The sequence below is a fragment of the Microcaecilia unicolor genome, chromosome 1 (genome assembly GCF_901765095.1).
Source record: "Microcaecilia unicolor chromosome 1, aMicUni1.1, whole genome shotgun sequence".
NCBI classification, from domain to species: domain Eukaryota; kingdom Metazoa; phylum Chordata; class Amphibia; order Gymnophiona; family Siphonopidae; genus Microcaecilia; species Microcaecilia unicolor.
Genome location: NC_044031.1, coordinates 501,467,999 through 501,492,318, shown reverse-complemented (window position 1 = coordinate 501,492,318; position 24,320 = coordinate 501,467,999). Strand labels below are relative to the sequence as shown.

The 24,320-nt window shown below is 40.9% G+C and overlaps 1 protein-coding gene across 1 annotated transcript in view; it reads right to left on the bottom strand.

The window, feature by feature from the left end:
• CHD7 (chromodomain helicase DNA binding protein 7) overlaps positions 1 to 24,320 on the bottom strand; it is a 504,651-nt gene that overhangs the window by 222,225 nt on the left and 258,106 nt on the right. Inside the window, 2 exon segments of the mRNA XM_030214843.1 lie at positions 2,177 to 2,232; positions 17,804 to 17,869. Coding sequence (XP_030070703.1) covers positions 2,177 to 2,232; positions 17,804 to 17,869 — 122 coding nt within the window.

The following is a 24,320-nucleotide window of genomic DNA, read 5'->3' as shown; positions in this document are numbered from 1 at the left end:
TGGGAGAATACATGAAATCTCTCTTTTTAAAATTAATCAGCTTTCTGTTTCCAGAAGTAGCATGTATTTATAAATGACAGCCTATACACTGATGGGAGATAGCGGAAGCAAAATAAAACAGATAAAACAGAGTACACCATGAACTGCATCTAACATCAAGGATCCTACTTTGAACTAATGAGACTTCTTGTAGAAGCAAGTCTAAAATATGCCACCTGTTGGCTTTTCTTCATTTATACTTTGATAAAATTAATAAAAAGGATGCATCACAGCACCAGTATTTTCCTTAATTCAGAAATAAGCATTCAATTTATAAATTAATAACAACTCAAAGCTCCCTACTTTCCTATTCACAAAACTATGTCACTTAAAGAAGAAAACAGTGAAATCCAATTTATGGAGGAAAAAAGCCTCAAAATAAACAATTCCATCTTTCCAATATTTATTCAGTTCAATCATTGACAGAAAAATCTCCACACAGTACTTGGGTATGATTATTTAACAACATAGATTTTCTATTAAATTTTGTCAAACAGCAAATTAGCTCTATACATAATAGCAGCAGCAGCAGACTTATCTTAAAATTCATAGGTCTTCCCGATGGTGACCTGCATTTTATGGCTATCAACCACTGCTTCAAGGCTTAAAGTCCAAAATCATCTATTCTTCTGCAGAGAATAGATGATTTTGGACTTTCAGGGCTTAAAACCATGAAACGCTGGCCACCATTGGAAGACCTGTGAATTTCAAGATACCCTTCCACCACAACCTACTATGACTATTGTCTGGCACTAGCACACTGTTGGAAGGTGTAGCTGATGGTACAATTTTTTCTGGCACTGTTGGAGGAAAAGCTGGACTTTCTGGGTTAAGGGGGGGGGACTCTAATAGAGCCCCTGTTCCAGTACCTCTCAATGTTCCTTTGGATTTTGGCCCGAAGGAAGCAACTGATTATAAGTCAATTTATTTACAAGATATTTGGCAAGTTGTCACAAGAATAGAACATTCCCTTCAAGGGACTATTTCTTCACTATGAAAATTTTCTCAAGAGGGATCAGTCAAGTTTGATGAACATGAGAAGAAACAATTAAATGTTGAGTCTCATTTACTAAAAATTGACTCCTCTCACTACTTTACAATCTTCTGCAGTTTCAACTGTGAAAAATAGTACCTTCTCAGCTGGAATCTATGGAAAATTGTCATTGGATTTAAAATCTTAGAATGTTAAACTTTCCAGGAACTCATTAATTCCATTAGAGATCCTAAAGATGTATCCTTAGAAATGTATTGCAATATCCTCAGGTGAATGTTTTGTCGAGAATATTTTTTATACTCTATGCTTTAGGCAGAGTAGGGATGAAGGAGAAATGGATCAGATTGTTTCAGTTGCTAGCTTGGACATCTCAAGATTTGATTTCTAAACATACTACATTGATGGTTACATTTTCTTCTGAGCTTGAGAAAAATGCAATTTTGAAACTTTATTTTACTTAAAAAAAAAAAAAAAAAAGAAGAAGAAGTTCCCTTTTGTGGCCAACAGAGTTATATGTTCCCTGATGTGGTCATGGCTATGGGAGCTATATTTTTTCCTTAAGTTCCCATATAAATGTCTGAACATCCATGGGAGCAATAAATATGTTTTTCTTGACCCTTCTCAATTGGAATTATTTCTTGTGGATAAACCTGTTCAAGATGTTAATGCTTCATATTTAATTCTTAGGTGCAAATGAGGGTAATATTATAGTTTAATGCTTTTCCATTTAGCTTGATATTTTTCTGTTTCAAGTTATTTTTCTTTCCATTTGTTGTACTGTTGGATCTCTACATGTGGACTAAATGTTAAGATTATTTTATCCGTTGTAATTTTTTCTTGATGTTTATTCTGATTATTTGCTTGATTCTGTTTATTGTATATTTTGCAAAGGCATAAAAAATAGATTTTTCTCCACTCCTCTTTTTGAAGCTTTACACTCATTTATAAAGCTATCAGTCCAAACAGATGAAATTGTCAGCTTCAAAGGACAAGTGCAAAATGGCATACGGTCAAATTTACTAAAACTTTCCTCCATCCCCTGTATGCAAATGGAAGCAATGCTTTGATAAATCTGACCTATATTTTATTCCTAGCAGAGCAAAGTTGAAAAGAACTGGGGTTAAAATATTATAATTCACTTACAAGTTTTTGTATTTTACATAGAACTCCTCTACTTCCACTTCTTCTCCAGACTCCATCTACAACAAAATCACAAGTTGTTTAAAAAGAATTCATCAGGATATTAAATTGTTGAGTTTTCCCCTATTAGAACACAGAATATTTACCAAAGGTGGTAGGATTTAGAAAGGAAAAAGAAAAAAGCAGCATAATGGGAGCCGAGAAAGAATGGGCAGCGAGTCTCACATCGGCTTTCTTGTAGGAAGGCTATGTTTACTATATCACCTAGGATATGAATCAATTCCTCCTTAACCACATGCAGCATTCACAATAACCTGACCCCAAGATTGCTCAATACTGTGGGTTTAGTAGAAAACCAGACACCAAGTGTACCATTACTGCTGGCTGGGGTTATTGATAAGTTTACATTATAGAATTTAAGTGATTGCATGTGATTTTGTGTACATCTTCATATAGGTGAGGGAAGGCTCTCCACAGAGTGGATGAACACAAAATCCCAGGGGGTAAAGATACAGAGAACCAAAGTGGGAAGTGGATCAGTGACTTCAGGACGCTGAGACTATGGTGGTATATAAAGGAGTAAACTTTATTGTAGACTCGACACAGTACTGCGTTTCGGCCACAGGCCTGCCTCAGGAGTCTAAAGAATTATTCAAAGGAAAACATTTTAAATTAAAAATCATGACATAAATATACAAAAATACAAAAGAAATGTGATTATAAAATTCGTGGGGACAAACATGTAAATATTCAACACAAATAATAGATGAATAAAATGCATCAAAAAATTGATTAGGTTAAATCATAAAATCTCCAAACATATGATTCATATACATTTATATACAAAAAGCTTTTACATCAAACAAAACAAATACAACAATTCTCAAAGAACATAAGATATAAGAACCACAATACTATTATCACACAGATATATTGAGCAATATTTAAAAGTTAGTGGTTTATGTAGCGATATGCTCTCAGAAGAGTAAACTTCCACTTGAATAGAAACTCAATCATTGGATACGATGGACTTCCATCAATTGTTTGACTACATGACGTTTTTTGAGCAATATCCGGTGACCTGCTTAAAGATACAATTTTTCTACATAACTTTTTTAAGCAAATCTTTCAAAGTATACATTATTATTAATTGGTCACGAGTGTCTAAAAGAATTTTTTGCAGTCGTATGTGTACACCACTCATTAGATAATGAGGAAGATCACCCATTGGCAGAGATACACGTCTATCTCTTTTTGTTTCGATGACATCACTTCTGTTCACATTGGTGGATCTGATTTCCAGTTTTTTTTGCGCCAAATCAGAGTATTTAACTACCCATTTGCCAATTAGTTTTTCCTCTTGAAGGTATATGCAGTTTCGCCCTGCTACACTTCAAACTGATGATCAAGAAAGTCTTTGATGAGGTAAGGTTCCCCATTACTTTTTTGCACACATTTCTTCTCTTATTTGAGACGCATATAATATATATATTTTTTTTTAAAAACACTCATTCGCAGAGATGTACATCTATGATGTTTCGTTTCTATGACACTCCTTGTATTCACCATGTTGGCTCTTATTTTCTGTGGCGCCTTATCAAAGTATTGAACTACCCATTGGTCAGACAATCAGTTTTTTCATTCCAAAGGTATAGGCTTTTCCGTGCTACCAAACTCCAGTTTGACAATCATGTAAGTCTGTGATAAGGTAAGGTTCCCCATGACATTTTCCAAACAGTTCTTTTTCCTTTTTTTCTTTTCAAATTTTCTAAAAGCAAATAATTTTCAAAACATTTTAGTTGCTCAAGTCTACCGCATGCAATAGAGAAAACATTTTATAAGCAGACCATTAACATGACATTCCTCTCTGTCTTCTTAAAGTTCGTAGATATATACAGTTAATACAGATTGGATGTTGGGTCCGATACAAATTACAAAGTTAACCCAGATACATATATTGACAGTTTGTTTATTGTTCTCGATAAATATATTGATAGTTTTGTTTTATCATCTTGAGACAGTAAGATATTCTCCATTTTATATACCGATGATGGTTTGTCTTTTCGAAGTCCGAATTCCCTGCATGTTCTCAACAAGTCCGAATTCCCTGCATGTTCTCAACAACTCTTTCTTTACCGAGATTTCAACACCGCGCTATGTTTCACAACATCAGGTTACCTAATTAGGATCGACAAATCATGCCTTTTTCATGCATTATTTTAAAGAGTAAAGTATCCCTTATATTTACACTGTTTATTTTTCAATTTTTTAATTCCTAGTACAACCAGTATCAGGTACTTTTTTGTGCATCCCTCAAGACTAAACAGTAATTAAAAATTCTTTGATCACTCAAGGTTGGTTATTCATTTATTGACTTAAACCTGTTATAACATACATTTTAAGGCACACTATTTAGTTAATTTTTATCTTATAAAATTTTATTTTATTATAATATTTTATTTTTATTTAAATATGAGTTTATAAAATTTTCATATAATTCTTCATTGGCTTTTTCGATTTTATTTCCATAGTTTTTTTTAGTTATTTTTTTATCTGTCTCTTACAAAGGTTTTTTAAATATATTTTTATTTCATTTTGTTTTGCTATTTCTATTCTCATTTTTCTATTTTTTTTTATCATTTTGTTGTACTTGACTATATAAATATAGGTCCTTTTATAATACTCATTTTTTGTCTTTCATAATACATGGAATTTTCCATAAAATCTCATGATTTATTATATAAATAATGGTTTATACTCGTCCTCCAGTTTTTTCATTTTTAATATATTTTTTAAATATATTTTTTATTTTTTTTATTTCTTTCTTATTTTTATTCTTATTTTCTTGTTTACTATATTTTTTGACAGATTATTCATGTTTTATCCAGTACTCTTCCGATTTTCTATTTTGATTATTGTTACCTGCCCCCTGCTCCGAAGAGGTGTTTCTTTAGTTTATAGGTGATGCAGAACTCTCTTTGTCTGTAGTTGAGCCAAGAGAGCTATCACCAAACTCCGGAACAGGGGGGAAACCGGTCACATAAAACTAACCTCGTCCCAACCCTGGATCAGGTATCGGAGGAAAAAAACTAATTTCAGGATTTGCGCTTGTTAGAAAGAATCAAATTCAATTTTATAATGCAAAAATTGGTTTATTCAAGTAATTAGCAATCATGAAAAATATTACCTTCGTGAATTCCAATAGCACTTACTTTTACAGTTGTGTAATGTTTTCTTCTAAATATATAACTCAATTTAACTTTAACTTTCTTTGTTTCTTAACAGAGTTGAATTTCTCCAGTTAACACAGGTACCTATCAGATAAGTAAATTATCACATATCTATTGATTTAAATCAAACATCAAGTCTTATCTAATTCATTCCTATATGTGTCAAATACTAGAATTTGATGCTTTGTGTTTAACTTTTCTCTTTCAGGTTTCAGCCTCTTTCAAATCAGGATGTCGTGGTAAGTATCTTTTTCCTGATTTCTCTATTCAACACACCCAAAATTATTCTATCAAGTTTCCAGTCACTTAGCTGCTTGTTCAATAACAAATGTAGCAATCACTTTCTTGCGTGGGGGCCCAGATCGTCATGGTAATTTTCCTCTTCTTTCCCGTTCTTCCTACACCTCACTCTTTTAAACCAAAATAATTGGAAGCAAAACCCTTCCTTCCTGTAAATTTTCAGCAACCTTCATGGGATATTAATCAAGGTATCAATACTGTGGGCAACTTTTCTAATTAAAATTAATTGAATATTCCCTTCTACACACCTATTCTGTACTGCAGTTCCCTATTCTAAGCGCTGCAGTGCTTTGCTTTCACTCACTCTGCTCAAGATTCTCTCTCCACCCAGACAGCGAACATTCTATTCACATCTCTTTCAGTGCTTAAGATAGGAGAAGTTCCAATAGACTCTTTTCTTTCCTTTAAATCCTAAAAGAAATGTTTTTTTCCCCTTTTCACCTCTAACCTATAGTGATTCTCCCCTTTTTCTCATACAATCCCCTTCTCCTTTAGGCTTTAACCTTTATCAATCATCCAACAGCTTCACTTTACATCAAACAGACTTTCTTTGCACTCTTCCCCTATTACCCTATTTTTTTCATACTCATTCCCACATTTCAATCCTGACAATCTTATTTTTCCTTACAATTGTACTACAATTCTTAATTCCCACTCAGAGCTCACTCACACATCATCCTTCTCCTTCAAAGCTGCAGGCTCATCTCCCAACTGCCAGCCAGAGAGCCTCTCTGTAACAGTAAGCCAAGCTGTTGCTAAGCCAACAGAAGCTCAGCTCTCAGCTAATTCTAAGACCTGTGCTGCTGGGCACAATGCTTTTTCCATGATTATACTCCCTAACGATACTTTAACTTTGACTCAAATAACTTATCACAATGTAATCCATAACCAAGTTGTAACAAATTGTATTTCCATGATTCATAATGTATTGTAAGCCACACTGAGCCCGCAAAAAGGTGGGAAAATGTGGGATACAAATGCAATAAATAAATAAATAAATAAATAAATGGAACCCTGGGACAACTTGAGTAATTTTACTTATTTTATTAACCCCTCGGGTTACATTATATTCCAATAACAGGGTGAGAAATATATATATTTTTAATTTTTTAAATTATTTTTCTTGATGTAATTTCTATAGTCAGATTTTCTTGGTCTCCACTGAATTATATGAAAGGTCCTTTTCAAATATAATTTTTCAAATCCAAATATATATTTTCAAATAAAAATTTCAATTTGAATATAATTTTAGACTTAAATACAAGTTCATATATATTACTTTATGTTGGATCTATTTTTAATAAACTCTTCTCGTATGTATTTACATATGTTATATATCATTACACAGCACATTTAGAAATAATTTATACTATCAAATATATTTACTCTATACTGGAACTTTATGGAAGTTTATATATATATATATATATATATATATATATATATATTAGTAAAAAAAGGCCCGTTTCTGACACATATGAAACGGGCGCTAGCAAGGTTGTCCTCGGAGGGTGTATGTTTGGGAGAGTGTATGTGAGTGAGTGAGTGTGAGAGAGAGTGAAAGTGCGAGTGTGTGTAAGAGAGAGAGAGTGTGGGTGTGAGTGTGAGAATGAGAGTGTGTGCAAGTGCGTATGTGAGAGGCAGTGTGATTGTGAGTGTGTTTCACACAGATTCAGTGTGTGCGTGAGAGAGAGTGTTTGTGATACTGAGATACTCTGTGAGACTGAGTGTATGAAACCAAGCGAGTGTGTGACTGTCAGATGAGTGTGTGTGTGTTTGTGGCGTGGGTTCAAGAAGCACTTGCAGAAGAGAGAGTGAGTGTGTGTGTGGGGGGGAGGTTTGAGGTAGCAGGGCCAAATGACAGTGAGTGTGTGTGTGGGATGGGGGGTTTAGGGACGGCTGCCAGATTAGTGAGTGTGTGTGTGGGTGGGGCAGGGGTTTCAGGAAGCGCTGCCAGATGAGAAAGAGAGTGAGTGTGTGTACGGGGTTTTAGGATGCGCTGTCAGATGTGAGAGAGTGGTTTGGGGGGGGAGAGGGGGGATTCAGGAAGCGCTGCCGGAGTTAGAGACAGAGAGTGTGTGTGTGTGTGTGTGTTGTAGGGGTGTCGAGGTGTGTGTGTTTGGGGTTTCAGCAGGGAAGAAGAGGGGTTTGGGGTTTGGTTATGGAAGCGCTGGCAGTTGAGTGAGTGTGCGTGTGAGGGTGTGTTTATTGTGCGTTTCCACATGTGAGAGTGTGTGTGTGGTGGGGTTCAGCAAGCGCTGCCAGATGCGAGAGTGAGTGCGTGTGTGTGTTTGAGGGGGGGGGGTTCAGGAACTGTTGCAAAATGAGAGTATGAGTGTGGGGGGGGCAGGGGTTTTAGGAAGCACTGCCAGATGAGAGAGTGAGTGTGTGTGTGTGTTTGTGGGGGGGGGGGGGGGGGAGGGTTGCCAGATGAGTGATTGAATGTGTGTGGTGCGGCAGGGATTCCAGGAAGCACTGCCAGATGATTGAGTGAGTGTGTGTTGTGGGGGGTGCGTTGAGGAACTGTGGCCAAATGAGAGTTTGGGGGTTTTTTTTTGGGTGGTAGGTTCTGGAACTGTTGCCAGATGAGTTATTAATTGTGTGGGGGGGGGGGGGGGGGGGCTGGGGTTTCATGGAGCAGTGCCTGTGGTGTGTGTGTGTGTTTTTTATTTCATTTTGGGTGGGGGATTGTAGTGTGATGAATTTCGAAGGAAGCGGAGCCTGCTTTCTGGGGTTGTTTGTTCTGCTCCGTCTCTGCTTCCTCCGCGTGATGCACCCACCGCCGTGCGTTGCTCCCCCCCCCCCCCCCTCCCACCACCATCCCAGCCTACCGTGTCTTAGTTTTGCTGGCGGGGTACCCAAAATCCCGCCAGCAGAAGTCATTCGTTGTGGGCTCTGCTGAGTCCCGCTTGATCTTCTGCATTGTTAGGCTGTGCAGGGCGGGGTTATGTGCGTCTTACGTCGTGCACGTGCATGACGTCAGACGCACAGAAGCCCTGCCTGCAGAGGCTAGTAATGCTGAAGATCACGCCGGAGTCTGAAGACAGGACGTGTTCTTGCGGGGTTTCGGGTTCCCTGGCGGCAAAGCTACGCATCGGTGGGTGGGTAGGGGTGGGGGTGGGTGTTGCTTCAAGTGGATTGTGTTGCGGTGCTTATTTTTTTTTGCAGGATTTTCGTAGGTGGCTTGGGGGGGGTGTGGCACGGGGGTGGTTGTTGCACCTGCAGCATGTGTTGGCTGGGTTTTATTTTTTTTTTGCGGTTTGTCGTGTGTGGCTTTGTGGGGGGTTGGTCGGTGCAGGGGATGGGTGTTGCACATCCTGGGGGAGGAGTAGGTTTACTGCTCCCCCTGCTTGTTTGTTTTTTTTTTTTCCCTTGACTATTTCTTTTTTTAAACGCTCTCTGAACGTTCTTTTTGCTAAGGTTCTGAACTCACGTCATGACGTTTGACGTGAGGGCGGGGCTCCGAGTCATAGTGGGATGGCTTCACCACCATGAAGTTACGAACCCTTGTGCTGTGAGTTCAGAAACTTTGTCCTCAGAACGTTCAGGGTGCTTTTTATTATAGTAGATATATATATACACACATATATATATACATACATGTATGAGAATTATTGTTTTATTTGATGCAAAAGCTTTTTTATATATAAATGTATATGAATCATATGTTTGGAGATTTTATGATTTAACCTAATCAATTTTTGATGCATTTTATTCATCTATTGTTATTTATGTGTTGAATATTTACATATATGTTTGTCCCCACGAATTTTATAATCACATTTTTTTGTATATTTTCGTATATTTATGTCACAATTTTTAATTTAAAATGTTTTCCTTTGAATAATTCTTTAGACTCCTGAGGCAGGCCTGTGGCTGAAACACAGTACTGTGTCGAGTCTACAATAAAGTTTACTCCTTTATATACCACCATAATCTCAGCGTCCTGAAGTCATTGGTCCACTTCCCACTTTGGTTCTCAGCATCTTCATATAGGTAGCATACGCATGCAACCCTAAATAAACAATCTCTTGCAGTAGGGTTTTAGCATACCATGTCATCCAAGGATTCAGATGTGTGCCCCATAATCAAAGAGGGAAAGCAAAAATGCCACTTATAACACAGATGTATCTCTCTTGTCTTGAAGGAAGTGAAGGCTGGAATATCACTAAAACATCTAAAGCACTCCAACCATATAATGCCCCCAAAAAACCTCAGTGATAATTTTTTTTAAAGATGAAAAAATATGTGGTAGGACTGTCACAAGAAGGGGCAGTGAGTCATACTCAAAGGTAGCAACTTCACTTAGTTCTGCCCCTATATGATAGTCCCATCACACTAAAAAAAAAAAAAAAAAAAATTGGAACTACCATTAAGGATTTTTTTTTTTTTTTACAATGGCACAGTTTTTTGGGGATTTATTATATGGCTGGAGTATAGCAGAGCTAGCTACAATATAGTGTTTTTATATGCACTATAAGAGTGGGCTCTTATCAAAGAATTAGAGTGAACACATATTAAACCCTGGGTCAAGCACTAAACCCAGGTCTCATATCATTATCATTTAGTGATAACAGAGCTACATACAACCTGGAAGTAGATGACAGTAGCAGGTGATGCTAGTACAGGACATCAGACGATCAGCTGCCCCTGCCCTGCAGAAAATCTCGGGCAGGTCCCAGCAGTGCTACAGCAGAGAGGATGGCTAGTAGAAACCTGAAACAGTAGTAATTCAGGTTGAATGGAAAACCCAGCTCTATCACTGCTAAAGGGTAAAGATAAGCAGCCTGATTTTAGTGCCTGACCCAAGGTTTAACATGTGTTCACTAATTCTCTAAGAATCTTTGACTTATTTTCCTGAGTTACCTCACATTTATACATAATTCTTAGTTGTTCATGTTTCCACTTATGGTTGTTTCACTTGCTTATAAATTTATTTTTGTTACATTTGTACCCCGCGCTTTCCCACTCATGGCAGGCTCAATGTGGCTTACATGGGGCAATGGAGGGTTAAGTGACTTGCCCAGAGTCACAAGGAGCTGCCTGTACCGGGAATCGAACTCAGTTCCTCAGTTCCCCAGGACCAAAGTCCACCACCCTAACCACTAGGCCACTCCTCCACTTAGCTAGCCTCTAATTTTATAATAATTGGCCTGTTTCTTTGATTGTCAGTTCCCAGAGCAATAGAACTTGGATTTACAAAGTTTGTGGGGTGGGGTTTTAAAACTTATAACAGCTACCATTATACAATTTACCTTTCTCACTCATAGTGCATAAAAAAAGCAATATACTATAGTTAGCTCTGCCTACAGTTGGAGGTTCCACCACAATACAGGAGCAGGTACCACCACAATACAGATTTTGGGTGGCACCCTCGAGATATAGTGTTTTTATTTACTTATAATTACTTATTTTCCACTGGCAAGACTGCAGTGTCAAATTTCAAGGCTCTGGTGAAGCATAGGTTTAAAACTTTCATTGTGCTTCTTCCCCTGTGTTTGACTTTTTCAGAGTTGTGTCCTTGATTAAGGTAAGCATCTGTGCAGCAGAGATAACCACGAGAACTGATGCGCAGTGCTGTAAAGTGAGGCCTCAGACTGAAAAAAGAATTAATTGGTGAACGCACAGCTTGCTTCTGTGTACTTCCCTTGCTTTGAGCAAGATTTCATTTTTGATGCACTAATTGCTAGTAATGTCAGAAGCCATTTTCAGCACAGACGCCTATATGCAAGTTATAAGTAATTTAGCAATGGAAATATTTAGAGACAACATGTCAGGTGAGAGATCAGATGCATAGCGCTTTGTCAAGAGGTCCAGGACCACTCCCAAACTCTAAAGAAAGGACCGAAAGGAAGTGGGGTCCTGCGCTAAGGCATTTGAATTAACTGAATGAGCATTGTGGGCCCAGGAGCCACACGTACAGTCTAATTGCTGGGGTCATCAACAATTAGCTCTAGAAGGCCTAAATGATTTGCCAAGTGTTCACAGCTGTTGCTGTGTTGCAGGAAAAGGGACAGACCTTGTCTGCTAAGTGTCAGGAATTACATCAGTGTGTTTCTTATAACACTATCCAGCTTAGATTTGATATATAAACTCTGCTTCAAGTTAACAGTGAAATGTCCATTTAAGTTTTAGGAACAGGAACCATTCTTTTATTTACAAAAGTCATGCAAACATGACATCTAAAATAAACCAGGTCACTTCCCACTTATCAGTAGCAGTGAGATTTTGAAAAGTCTAGGTATTGTGGGAGACTAACCTCATCTAGCAATCAAACATGCATGAATTATGTGAAACCCTTCAAGCATTAAACATGGAAATGCCCAAGAAACTTCAGGGACCAATAAAATGTGATCCTCTTGAATAAAAATATCCTGACCCTGGAGCATTCGAGTGTTTATGTACAAGATTGGGTAAGGCTGTTTATAAGCACTATGGAGTGCCAAACTTTGTACAGAAAGTTGAAAATATTTCTTTCCAATACGTTCCCTAGATCAGAGACAGAATTGCATATTAGCCCAGTCTCTGAAGTGGCCGTGAAGATGAAGGGTGGGCACACATCTCCCCTGGGCATAAACAGGACACTGCACCCTTTACAAATTCTAACCAAACACCCACTTGGGGGAAGGGAGAGGATTTGGTTAGTGATGAGAAAACACAAGCAGAAGCAAATGCAGCTCCTCAGATGAGGAACCTTCAAAGCATATTCATGCCTCAAAATTTTAACTTCCCCTACTGGAATACTTAGGCCTTACCAAGAACCTAACAGGGATGAAGGAGTTACTGGGTCATCTCTACAGAGTAATTTAAGTGTTGTTAGAAAAAAGCAATTAACATGTCAAATGTCAGTGTCTTCTAGCAATCCTTAGGCCCAGCTAAAAAAAAAAACCCAAAAAACAAGCAGCAGAATCCCAGGTGTACAGAGAATTGAAGAAGGCTGAGCTGTCAGTTGAAAGGGGGGAAACACCAGGCGACTGATAAGCCAGAGTAACAGAACAGAAGCCTCTGCATACACACACAGCATCAAGATAAACCTAACACCCACAGAATAAACATGGTAACAAGGCCAGTGGCTGGATGCTTCTCAGCATGTACAGCTAAAGTAGTAACCTTCATTCTTTCTTCATAAGTATATAAGCATCGCCATGCTGGGACAGACCAAGGGTCCATCGAGCCCAGCACCCTGTCACTGACACGGAGTGGAGGAGTGGCCTAGTGGTTAGGGTGGTGGAATCTGGTCCTGGGGAACTGAGGAACTGAGTTCAATTCCCACCTCAGGCACAGGCAGCTCCTTGTGACTCTGGGCAAGTCACTTAACGCTCCATTGCCCCATGTAAGCCGCATTGAGCCTGCCATGAGTGGGAAAGTGCGAGGTACAAATGTAACAAACAAACAAAAAAAAGAGAACAAGCAATTTGTCCCGCTCATCCTAGAAATACTGTATTCCCTCGTCTATTCAATAACATTCTATGGCTTTTTCCTCCAGGAAGCCGTCCAACCCTTTTTTACAAGATGGCCCCTGCTCCTGAAAGTTAAGGGAATATTTATTAAGGGGTTAAGTGAGAGAAGTCATTACCTGTTTTCGCCTTCACAGTCCTAGTGGACTTTCCCAGTCTTAAAAGCCCTCCTTGTACCCAACTGAGATCTTAATATTGAGACAGGGTTAAAGCTAAAAACTACTGAGGAAATGGGTCCTCATAATTTAAGAACAAGTGATAAGGGAGGTGCAGAGAGAGAGTATATCTCTCTATATAAAAGGCAACACCAACGTTCTATGAAGCCTCCAGCCGGAAGTGTGAAGGGGGTGAGATATCCGGTTTCCCTATAAGTGTCTGCCCCGCCCTCTCTGTAACACAGTCAGTGAAGGAAAACAGCAGAGCAGGAAATCAAATCGCTGGCTCTGTAACAGTGAAGGACTCAGAGGGGGGAGGGGAGAGAGGCCAGAGGGCAGGGACACACACACTCCCACATGCACACAGAAGAAAACATTGCTAGCCCCCGTTTCATTTGCATCAGAAACGGGGCTTTTTTACTAGTCTTGCATATTTGTGTGTTGTTCTCAGCCTGAGTTAGGACCTGGGGTTCCCTAGAGGTATATCACATTGACAGGTCCTTGAGGGAAGGCATTGTCTTTTGACCCATTATGTATATAAACTGCCAGGATTAAGATGTTCAGTGTCATTATGGGAAGGCTTATTTTATAACTGGCAACTTAATTTGTTAGTGTTAAGCAATAACAACTACCCCTGCTTTGCATGAACTAAAAACACAAACTCTGATTTGTATATAAGCCTTAATTACAGCCCATCTAGGTATAAGTGTTAACACCCATTTGCCACGTATATCACCTCAATGCTAAGTCTCTGAATTAGCCAGAAATAAAATAAGCTGCAATAATAGGCAGATCAGAAGCAAACGCAGGCGCTAGAGGTTGTTAGACCTATACTAAGCTCCTGCATTTGCTACCAACCCATGATCAGAGCCCCCGAGTGCTTGCAGGCTTTGAACGCAACTAGCATGCAAAACAGGGCTAAACCTATTCATCCCCAATGATCAGAGACCAGCGCGCCAAAGATTGGCTCGTTGGCTGTGGCAAACCCTACGCCAATGTAATCCCAGGTGATGAAGAAAAAAACGTAGATCTGCATTACTCACATATCCTTCTTCCCCCACTAAACTAAAACACAAAGGCGCCAGCAGTGATGGAATCACTAATAGCAGTCACAATAAGAACATAAGCATTGCCATATTGGGCAGACTGGTCCATCAAGCCCCGTATCCTGTTTTCAACAGTAGCCAATCCAGGTCACAAATACCTGGCAAGATCCCAAAACAGTACATTACATTTTATGCTGCTTATCCTAGAAATAAGCAGTGGATTTTCACAAGTCCATCTTAATAATGGTTTCTAGATTTTTCTTTTAGGAAACTATCCAAACCCTTTTTTTAAAACCCTAAGCTACCTGCTTTTACCACGTTGTCTGGCAACAAATTCCAGAGTTTAATTTTCATGCCCTTCTCTGTACCTTTTCTAATTCCTCTATATCTTTTTTGAGATGCAGTGATCAGAACTGCACATAGTATTTACGGTGTGGTTGCACCATGGAGAAATACAAAGGCAAAACATTCTTATTTTTGTTTTCCATTCCTTTCCTAATAATTCCTAACATTCTATTTGCTTTCTTAGCCGCTGCTGCACACTGAGCAGAGGGTTTCAAAGTATCCACGATGACACCTAGATCCTTTTCCTGGGCGGTGACTTCTAATGTGAAATCTTGCATCACATAACTATAGTTTGGGGTCCTCTTTCCCACATGCATCACTTTGTACTTGTTGACATTAAACATCACCTGCCATTTGGAAGACAGTTGCCCAGCCTCGTAAGCTCCACTTGCAATTTAATAACTTTAAATAACTTTGTGTCATCAGCAAATTTAATTACCTCACTAGTTATTCCCATCTCTAGATCATTTATAAATATATAAATATAAAATATAAAAATCCTAATAAATAAATCTACTCTTCTCTATTGATAATACTGACCATTTAACCCTACTCTCTGTTTTCTATCTTTTAACCAGTTGCTAATCCACAATAGGCCATTACCTCCTATCTCAAGATGTTCTAATTTCCTCAGGAGTCTTTCATGAAGTACTTTGTCACCTGCCTTTTGAAAATACCTTTATCCACATGTTTATTCATGGGCCATGTGTGTCGATATGCACTCTCAGACCCCAGTACTCTCCATGGGTTTCCAGTATAAAAGGAAGCCTAGGAAAGCAGCAGGGTCTGTGAATGTTTACTCATAAGCCTAATAATCACTTCCACTCCTAGGCGCAGGTCACAGTGGCAGTCCAAACAAAAGGGGAGCAAGACTCTGAACCCAGTTGGGGGTCTCACATAGTTTGGAAACCATTGCTTTAGGCCAATGATCTTCACTATTTTTCTGAGTGAGGGCCACAATGACAAAAAGATTTCAATGCACGAGCCAGAAATATTGCCAGTGACCAGCACCCTAGGCAATGAAGGAAAGGGAGGTTCCTCTGCTATGATGCATCAAGTCTGGCACTCAGAAAAACATGTGTAATTGAGTTATTTCTGCAGACTCAGTATCTCCCAGTCCTGTTTTAGCCAGTCTTAACTACCATCATCCTATCCCATCTCTTCAAACCAGCTCCCAGTTTAACATCCCTTCACCTTCCTCAATCTTGCTACTGGTGATACCTCTAGAACGGGCTTCCAGTATTATGTACATGTAGGTGAGTAAGCTATATAGTATCCAAATCCCTTTATAGCTCGCAGTGCCTCACAAGAATAACACTGGTGTTTAGACACTGCATGCCTCAAATTCACTCAACAGCTACACAGTCCCAATGCAAAACTGAACAGTTGTTCTAAAGTATGTGCCACCAGCAAACTTCCAAAAAAGGCTGAGGGAAGAAAGTCAGGGAGCTACACTAAGTTTAATAGGAGCCGCCATTGGGCCCTAGGCTTTTAATGAAGAACACTGCTGTAGGCTGTCCTTTCAAAAGGATACAGACAAATCCAGAGTGTAGTATATGACAGTCAAGAACTCAAAGCTATAAAAAAACAAGAACATCTTAGTGCACAGAAGTTCCAGAACAAAGGGTCAACCACTCCCAGCAGGTATGCAATATGGTGGCACACAAAGACCCCAATCAAACCATTCTGCAGTGTTGACCCATAAGTCTTATAAATATGGATGCTAATATTGCAGACGTAATGGGTGGTACAGGTGTCATGCCAGAAGAGATAGGATTTCACCAGGAAACCCCCTGGAAATATTGGTATTTTTGGCACTTTGGTATTTTCTTTCTTTAAACATAACCTTTGTTCCATAGTAAGGGCTAGAGTCACTATACCTCAAGTTTATTTTTTTAATTATCATTTTTATTGTATTTTAAGAATATAACAAAGTATAATGTAAAAAAGAGAGCCAAATTGGAATACACCGTAATGTAGCTATAAGAACAACAATTATGAAAATCTTTAAACATGACGCTTGATAAAGTATATGAGCAGAAGCAAAATGAAAAGAGGCATTATGATACTAACTGCTGTAGACAAATTATCCAATTTAAGCCATTTACTTGTACAAGTTGGAGTAACATTTTAAAGAGATATCTTCATATTTCCTATACAATAAAACTGATGGAGAGATTTGAGTTATCTTTCCAGTGCACTGAAATTAAAAAAAAAAAAAAAATCAAATAATGCAGTGTCTTCATCTAAAAAGGAGTTAATGAAAGGGATTTCCAAATGATGGGATTCTTCAAATATCTAGCCAAAATGCATTAACATTACGAATGACATATGTTTTAATGTTCCCTTTTGGTGTGAACAAGGTAGTAGAAAATTTACTTTTGAAAGATTTAATAGGTGTCCAATGGGATCTGTGTTGTAGAAAGAAAGACGACTGAACAAGACCAACATAGAAAGATTACGTCTTTCCCCTAAAAAAAAATGGGGGGGGGGGGGGGGGGGAGAGAATTACTTTAATATAAACCAAGGGTTTGTATTCCAGCATTCCTCCCCTTACCTCCACCTACCAGGTTAGCTGACATTCCAGCGGTGTCTCAGCCAACACCAATGCAAAAAGGATCATGGTCAGCTAGTGCAGGACCTCGAGCATCTGCACATGCTCATGGTCTGCTGGCTCCTACCCTTCAAAGGGAGTGGGACCAGCAGGCTTTGAGCATCAACAGAAGCTCGAGGCCCCGCACTAACTGACCATGATCCTTTGTGTCAGCATTGTCTGACTTGTGAAAGGGAGGTATGCCAGACACCACGGTGGTGGGGGGGGGGGGGGGGGGGGGGGGGAGGAGGGGAGGATTGAGGAAGACCAAAAATTTGTGATGCTTTGGGAGGCAAAAAAAATCTCAGTTTATATTTAAGTATATATGGCATGCATTAACTTTAAGAGCACCATTCAGAGGCTACCACTGAGGGATCCTCCAAAGTTTATCATTCCTCAAGAAATTAAGAGATCCAATCTAATTTCAAATCCAAACACAATCACTAAAATGACTGAACATCCAGACAGCTCAAAATGTCTTTTTTTGTTTAGAAAAGCAAATACCTGCTTCTTGGTCATACGGCTACTAATGATTTTCTCAACAACAGGACCTTCAGCATCCATCGCTTCCTGCAAAAATAATTGAAGGACAAAGATGAAGAATGTTTATGTTCCTTTTACTCCTAAGACCATCTTACACAAATTCAATTTTAGTATTTTATGTAAACAATATTCCATAGCATAAGGACCTCTGGTAAAGTACAGTAATAGAGTAAAACATAAGAAGTCAGGAATACAACAAAGTTACTCACTTGTAGCAGGTGTTCTCCAAGGACAGCAGGCCAAGTATTCTCACATGTGGGTGACGTCATCTAACAAAGCCCAATGCGGATGCTGACTAGCGAGTTATAGACACTTCTAGAAGCGTTCCACCATGCATGCTCTGGTGCCTTCCTGTCTGATGCTTCAGCTCTGATCATTTAGTCATAGTAAAAAGCTACAGAATGCAACTCCAAGGGAAAGTGAAAGGGTATGTAAGAATACTTGGCCTGCTGTCCTAGGAGACCACCTGCTACAGGTAAGTAACTTTGCTTTCTCCGAGGACATGCAGGCTTTGGGAATCCCTAGCTACCAGACTCACCAAAAACAATAATGTTAGGACAATAGGGACTTAAAATATTGAGGCCTGGACTCAATCAACCTGAAACAATTTGTGGAGGTGCAACCTCAAACAGAACAAAAAACTGGGAGGTGGGGGAGGGGAGGAAGAGTAGATTCTACACACCCAACAAGTTCTGCAGGACTATCTGACCAAACTGGCTTTCACATCAGGTATCCTACTGAAGGCAGTAAACAAGATGTGAATGTGTGGACAGATGACCACATCATAGTTTTGCAAATCTCCTCTATGGAGGCTAAACTCAAGCTCTGCAGGACTGTCTGACCAAACTGGCTGTCACGTCAGGTATCCTACTGAAGGCAGTAAACGAGATATGAATGTGTGGACAGATGACCACATCATAGCTTTGCAAATCTCAAGTGGGCTACTAACATAGCCATGGCGCTGATATGAGGCTCAACATGACCCTCCAGAGTCAGCCCAGTCTAGGCATAAGTAAAGGAGCTACCATCTGTTAGCCAATTAGAAGTTGTGTGTTTGCCAATAGCTACCCCATCCTGTTTGGGTCAAAAGAAACAAGCTGGGTGGAGTCTATGGGCTTTAGTCCACTCCAGATAGAAGGTTAAGGCTCACTTGCAGTCCAAAGTATGCAGTACACTCGGGATGGGCATATGGTTTTGAAAAAATGTTGGCAGGACAACTAACTAAGATGGAAGGAACTTAGGGTGCATGTCGAGAACTACTCTGTTGTGGTAAAACCTAGTGTAAGGTGGATCAACTACTAGGGCTTGAAGCTTACCAACTCTGCAAGCTGAAACCAGAAACACAACTTTCCAGGTCAAATACTTCAGATGGCAGGAATCAAGTGGTTCAAAAGGAGCTTTGATCTGCTGAGTGATGACAACATTAAGATCCCATGACAGTTGGAGGCTTGACTGGGGGCTTTGTCAAAAGCAAACATCTCATGAAGCGAACAACTAGAGGCTATACAGAGATGGGCTTACCTCCCACACAATGATGGTAAGAACTAATCGCACAGAGACGAGCCTTTACAGAGTTGGCTTTCAAACCACTTAGAGAGGTTTAATGTTTAATGGAGGCTTGATATACCGCCTCTCTTAGGAGAAAACCGAAGTGGTATACAATACTACAACAGAGCCTAATGGAAAGGAACTACAGTATATTGGACAGGCCAGAAAAGAAAAAGAAAAGTGCAACTCTGCAAGGAGAGCTAGCCACTGAGTCAGGGAACTAGGAAACAGAGGGGAAAGCCAAGGAAAACAGGTGAACAAGGTATTCAAGCAGTTTTTGTGTAGGGCAAGTGAGGGGATCTAAGGCCCTGTCCTTACACCAGACAGCAAACCTCTTCTACTTAAGAGTAACTGTCTAGTGGCATCTTTTCTGGAAGCCAGTAAGTCCAAGGTTTCAAATTCTACGCGCTCAACATCCAAGCTGTGAGGGCCAGGGATTAGAGGTAAGGATGCAGAAGAGACCCCTCATTCTGTGTGATGAGGGTCTGAAAACAATCCCATCTCCACGCATCTTTGGAGGATAACTCCAGAAGAGGGAACCCAATCTGTCCCTCAAGAATAAGGCATGATTACGATCATAGGTCCCTGATACTGATTGAATTTCAGCAAAGTCTTCTCTGTAAGAGGTATTAGAGGATACGCATACAGGATACCCTTCCCCCAATGCAGGAGAAAGGCATCTGATGCTACTCTGCCGTGTGATCTGAGCCTCGAGCAGAACTGAGGGACTTTGTTGTTGAGATGTGTGGTAAAATAAATCCACTCTTGGAAGATCTTTCGGGCTACACCCATGTTGAGAGACCACTCATGTGGTTGAAAACCCTGCTCAGTCTGTCCGCCAGCCAGTTTTCATTTCCTGGAAGGCATGTGGCTCAGACGTCCATCCCGTAAAGAAGAGCCAATTGCCACATCCCCACTGCCTCCTGACATAAGGGATAAGATAAACATCACAACCTGGTTGTCCCTTTGGATGAGAATTTGGTTTTGCAGCTGATCACAGCAAGGAGATCGATATGAAGATCTGTTTCCTGAGTAGACCAAGTCCCCTAAGTATGAAGCCCATCTACATGAGCTCTCCAGCCTAAGTTCGATGCATCAGTCATTAACACTTTTTGTGGAGGTGGAATTTGGAATTGTAGTCCCACAGTCAAATTCATCTAAATCGTCCACCAGAGAAGGGCATAAGTCAACTGCAGATGAAATCTGGATGACACTAGCTAGATTCTCAGCCAACTGAGAAGCTAGGGTCCACTGGGCCTCTCTCAACTGAAGACGTGCCATAGGAGTCACATGAACTGTTGAGGTCATGTGGCCTATCAATCTCAACATTTGCCAAGCTGTGACATGCTTACTGGCATGGACCTGCGAGGCAAGCGTGGATAAGGTCTCTGTTCTGGTTTGTGGAAGAAAAGCGTGAGCCTAAAATGTATCTAGCAGGGCTCTTATGTATTCCAATCACTGGGATCAGGGTGGGACGTTGGTAGTTTATAATGAACCCTAGTAACACAACCAACTAAATAGTTAGGCACGTAGACTCTGACACCCTCTCCTGCAATGTGCTCTTAACCAGCCAATAATACAGATAGGGAAAACATATACACTCCCAGCCTGTGTAGATACGCCGCTATCATTAGACATTTGGTGAATACCCTGGGAACTGACATGAGGCAAAATGTCACTACTGGTAGTGGCGTTTTCCTAGACAAAACCTGAGAGACTTCCTGTTACTACTAATTTCTATAGCACTACTAGACATGAAGAGAGAGCCCCTGTTCAACAGAGTTTGCAATCTAATTAGGACAAATAAGAAATAAGGGAATTACTAAGGTAGGGAATCAAATTGCGAGTGTAGGTGTCCTTTAGGTCCAGAGGGCATAGCCAATTGTTTGCCTAAATCATGGGGAGAAGGATGCCCAGGGAAATCTTGAACTTTTTTTGACCAGGAATTTGTTCAGGGCCTTTAGGTCTATGATGGGACAAAATCCCCCCCCCCCCCCCAATCCCAGTACCTGTAATAGAATCCCTTTCCTTCTTCCCTCGGTGGCATGGGTTCAACCACAATAGCCTAGAGAAGGGCGGAGATTTCCTCAGCATGTGCCTGCTTGTGCTGAGAGCTGAGTGACAATGCAACTTGGTGGTTTTTGCCGCCAATGGAAGGTGTAACTGAGATGGGCTATTTGAAGAACCCACCGGCTGGAGATTACACCTACGATGGTTAAAAATTCAGCCTCCCATCACCAGAAGGCCATCTTCAACAGTTACCTGGAATGTGGCTAAGCTTTCCTGGAGCCAATCAAAAGGTCACCCAATGATTTGACTGGGGACCAAGCTAGGACTTCTGAGGACAGGGTTGGCAGGCCCTGGACTGCTGGGCAGAGTGGGAGAACAGCAGGAACCTACGCCTTTGAGAGTAATAGGGTCACCGACTAGGCCCATTGGAAAACTTCCGATTGGTGGAGGGTGCAGCTGGAGGGTGCGAGATAGTTTGGATGGTATCTATATGGTATCTGTGTGTTTCTTGATGAGGTCAGAGACCTCCTCTATCTTATCTCCAAACAAATTGTCCACTTGGAACGGGACAACCGCTAACCTCTCCTGAACCGCTGGCTCCAGAAACCAGATCTGCGCATCCCCACACTCAAAGCCAAGAGTTTGAACGCCACATCAAAAGAGTTATAAGCCCCTCTGACCAGATATTTTCTACACTCCAGCAGCTTATTGGTCAGCTGGAAAAGCTCAGCAGCCTGCCCCTGTGGGACAGAGTCTGCCAGACTGAGTGTACTACAGACCAGGGACTGCAAGTACAGACTCATGTAGAGCTGGTAGGACTAGATGTGGGCAATGAGCATCAAGGCCCAAAATGTTTTCCTCCCAAACGAATCTAGTGTCCTGGCCTCTCTACCTAGGGGCTCTGAGGCATGAGTCGGAGCTCCTAGATCATTTAAGGGTGGATTTAACCAAATGAGCATCAGGGCCCAAACTTTTGTCCTCCCAAACGAATCCAGTGTCCTGGCCTCTCTACCTAAGGGCTTCTGAGGCATGAGTCTTGGAGCTCCTAGATCATTTGAGGGCGGATTCGAACACCAGAGAGTGATGTAGCAATTAAACCTTCTCAAATCTGGGAGTCTTTTGGATGTGATACTGCATATCCACCTTGTTTGCTACAACCAGCATTGAGAGGAGAGATGCCCAGTTCATCAGTGCATCCTTAAGGACAGGGTGCAATGGTACCATGACCCCTTCCTTAAGAGAAGACTCAGTTCAAGACAGTCAGCATATCTATCCTTGGCTCTTCCTCAATTTCTAACTTAAATGGGACGGCCAAAGCCATATTCTTGACAAATCCAGTGAAGGAGACCCTCAGGTGGAGATTTTCATCTGACTTAAGGTGGGAAGGGATCAGAGAGCATACCATATGACTCCTCCTCTGAGAAGTAATGAGGGTCTTCCTCAGAGTCCCATGAGTGGTCCCCACTCACACTCTACATCGTAATCAGAGTGGGCTGAGAGAGTCTGTCCCTGCCTTGATTCAGAGGAACCATGTCCTCGCCTTGAAGGTCACCAAGGTATGGTCCTACTCTGATTTTGGGAAAGCTTCCTCCCCCAGTGTAGAGGGCAGCACAGTATACATCGATGTCGATACCCATCGAGGTGCCGGTGACAAAGATGTCTGCACAGACATAGGAGCTTCAGAGATGCTGGGGCTGATCCGCTGCTGGTGAGAGCATCCTTGATGCCTGAGCGGTCTTGTTGCTGTAGCATCTGCATCAGCTCCTCCCTTAGGATGGCTCGGAACTGCTCATTGAAGGAAGTCATCAGCAAAGGTGAGGGAGCCGAGAGAGTGGCAGCCGAGAAGGTGGTGCCGAACCAGTAGCGGGGGGACCTGGCTGCTCTGAGGCTTCCCACTAGCACCTCTTCCAAAGTGTAGGAATGCTCCTCTCAGTACCAGTGCTTCTCGGGTATCAGTGATAATGCCCCAGGGCTCCTGATACCGTGTGTCGAAGAAGACCGATCCTTGGGCTTCCCCTGATGCTCAGCATGGTGCTTCGGTGCCAATGAGAATGTCACTGAATTCATATGCATCCTCAGTGTTGGGTCAGATGCTGACCGTTCCTGCAGCTGACTCTCAACACCCGATTGACTGGTCCTGGAGCAGACTCTCAACACCCGATGTTGAGACAGGTGGAGACTGTCCCAAAGCCAGTGCACTCCCAGTGGATGTAGAAGCCTTCACAGCAATCGAGGTAGATGCTTCAATTGCTGATGACGAAGCAACAGTCTTTGAGAACCCAAAAAGTTTCTCCTGTTGGGCCTACAACACCCTATATGTCCTCAGCTGCATTTTTAAAAAGAGAAGAATTAGGGCTCATTTTTAGGCCCCAAGGCACTCGATGCACCATTACAGAAGTAACCCAATTACATTGGGCACACCTTTTAAAACCACTGGGGGTCTTCTGAGACATTAAAAAAAAGAAAAAAACATGGTCAAATTAAACTCCTCAATCTTGAACAGAAAAAAAAGAGGCAGTGTTCAATTGAGGTCGGGGCTCTGGCCTAAAAAAAGGGCCTAGCAAGTGGCGAAAAGTAAACGAAACAAGTGCCAAACAAAACTAAAAAATAAAAGGAAAAACTGGATTGACAGAAAAGAAAAATATCTATATAAAAAAAAAAAAGAAAGAAAAACTAAGAAAAAGAGCCACATGGAAGATACTGCAACACTAAAAAAAATATGTGCCGCAAAGAGAAGACAATGATGTGTCCCCTTCATTGAAGACTGAGGGAACTGAGTTTACGCACTGGGTGAAAAGGCACCAGTACATGCGAGGTGGGACGCTGCTACAAATTTCTATAACTCACGAGTCAGTATTCACACCAGGCCCCGTCAAATGATGTCACACACATGTGAGAATAAACGGCCTGCTTGTCCTCG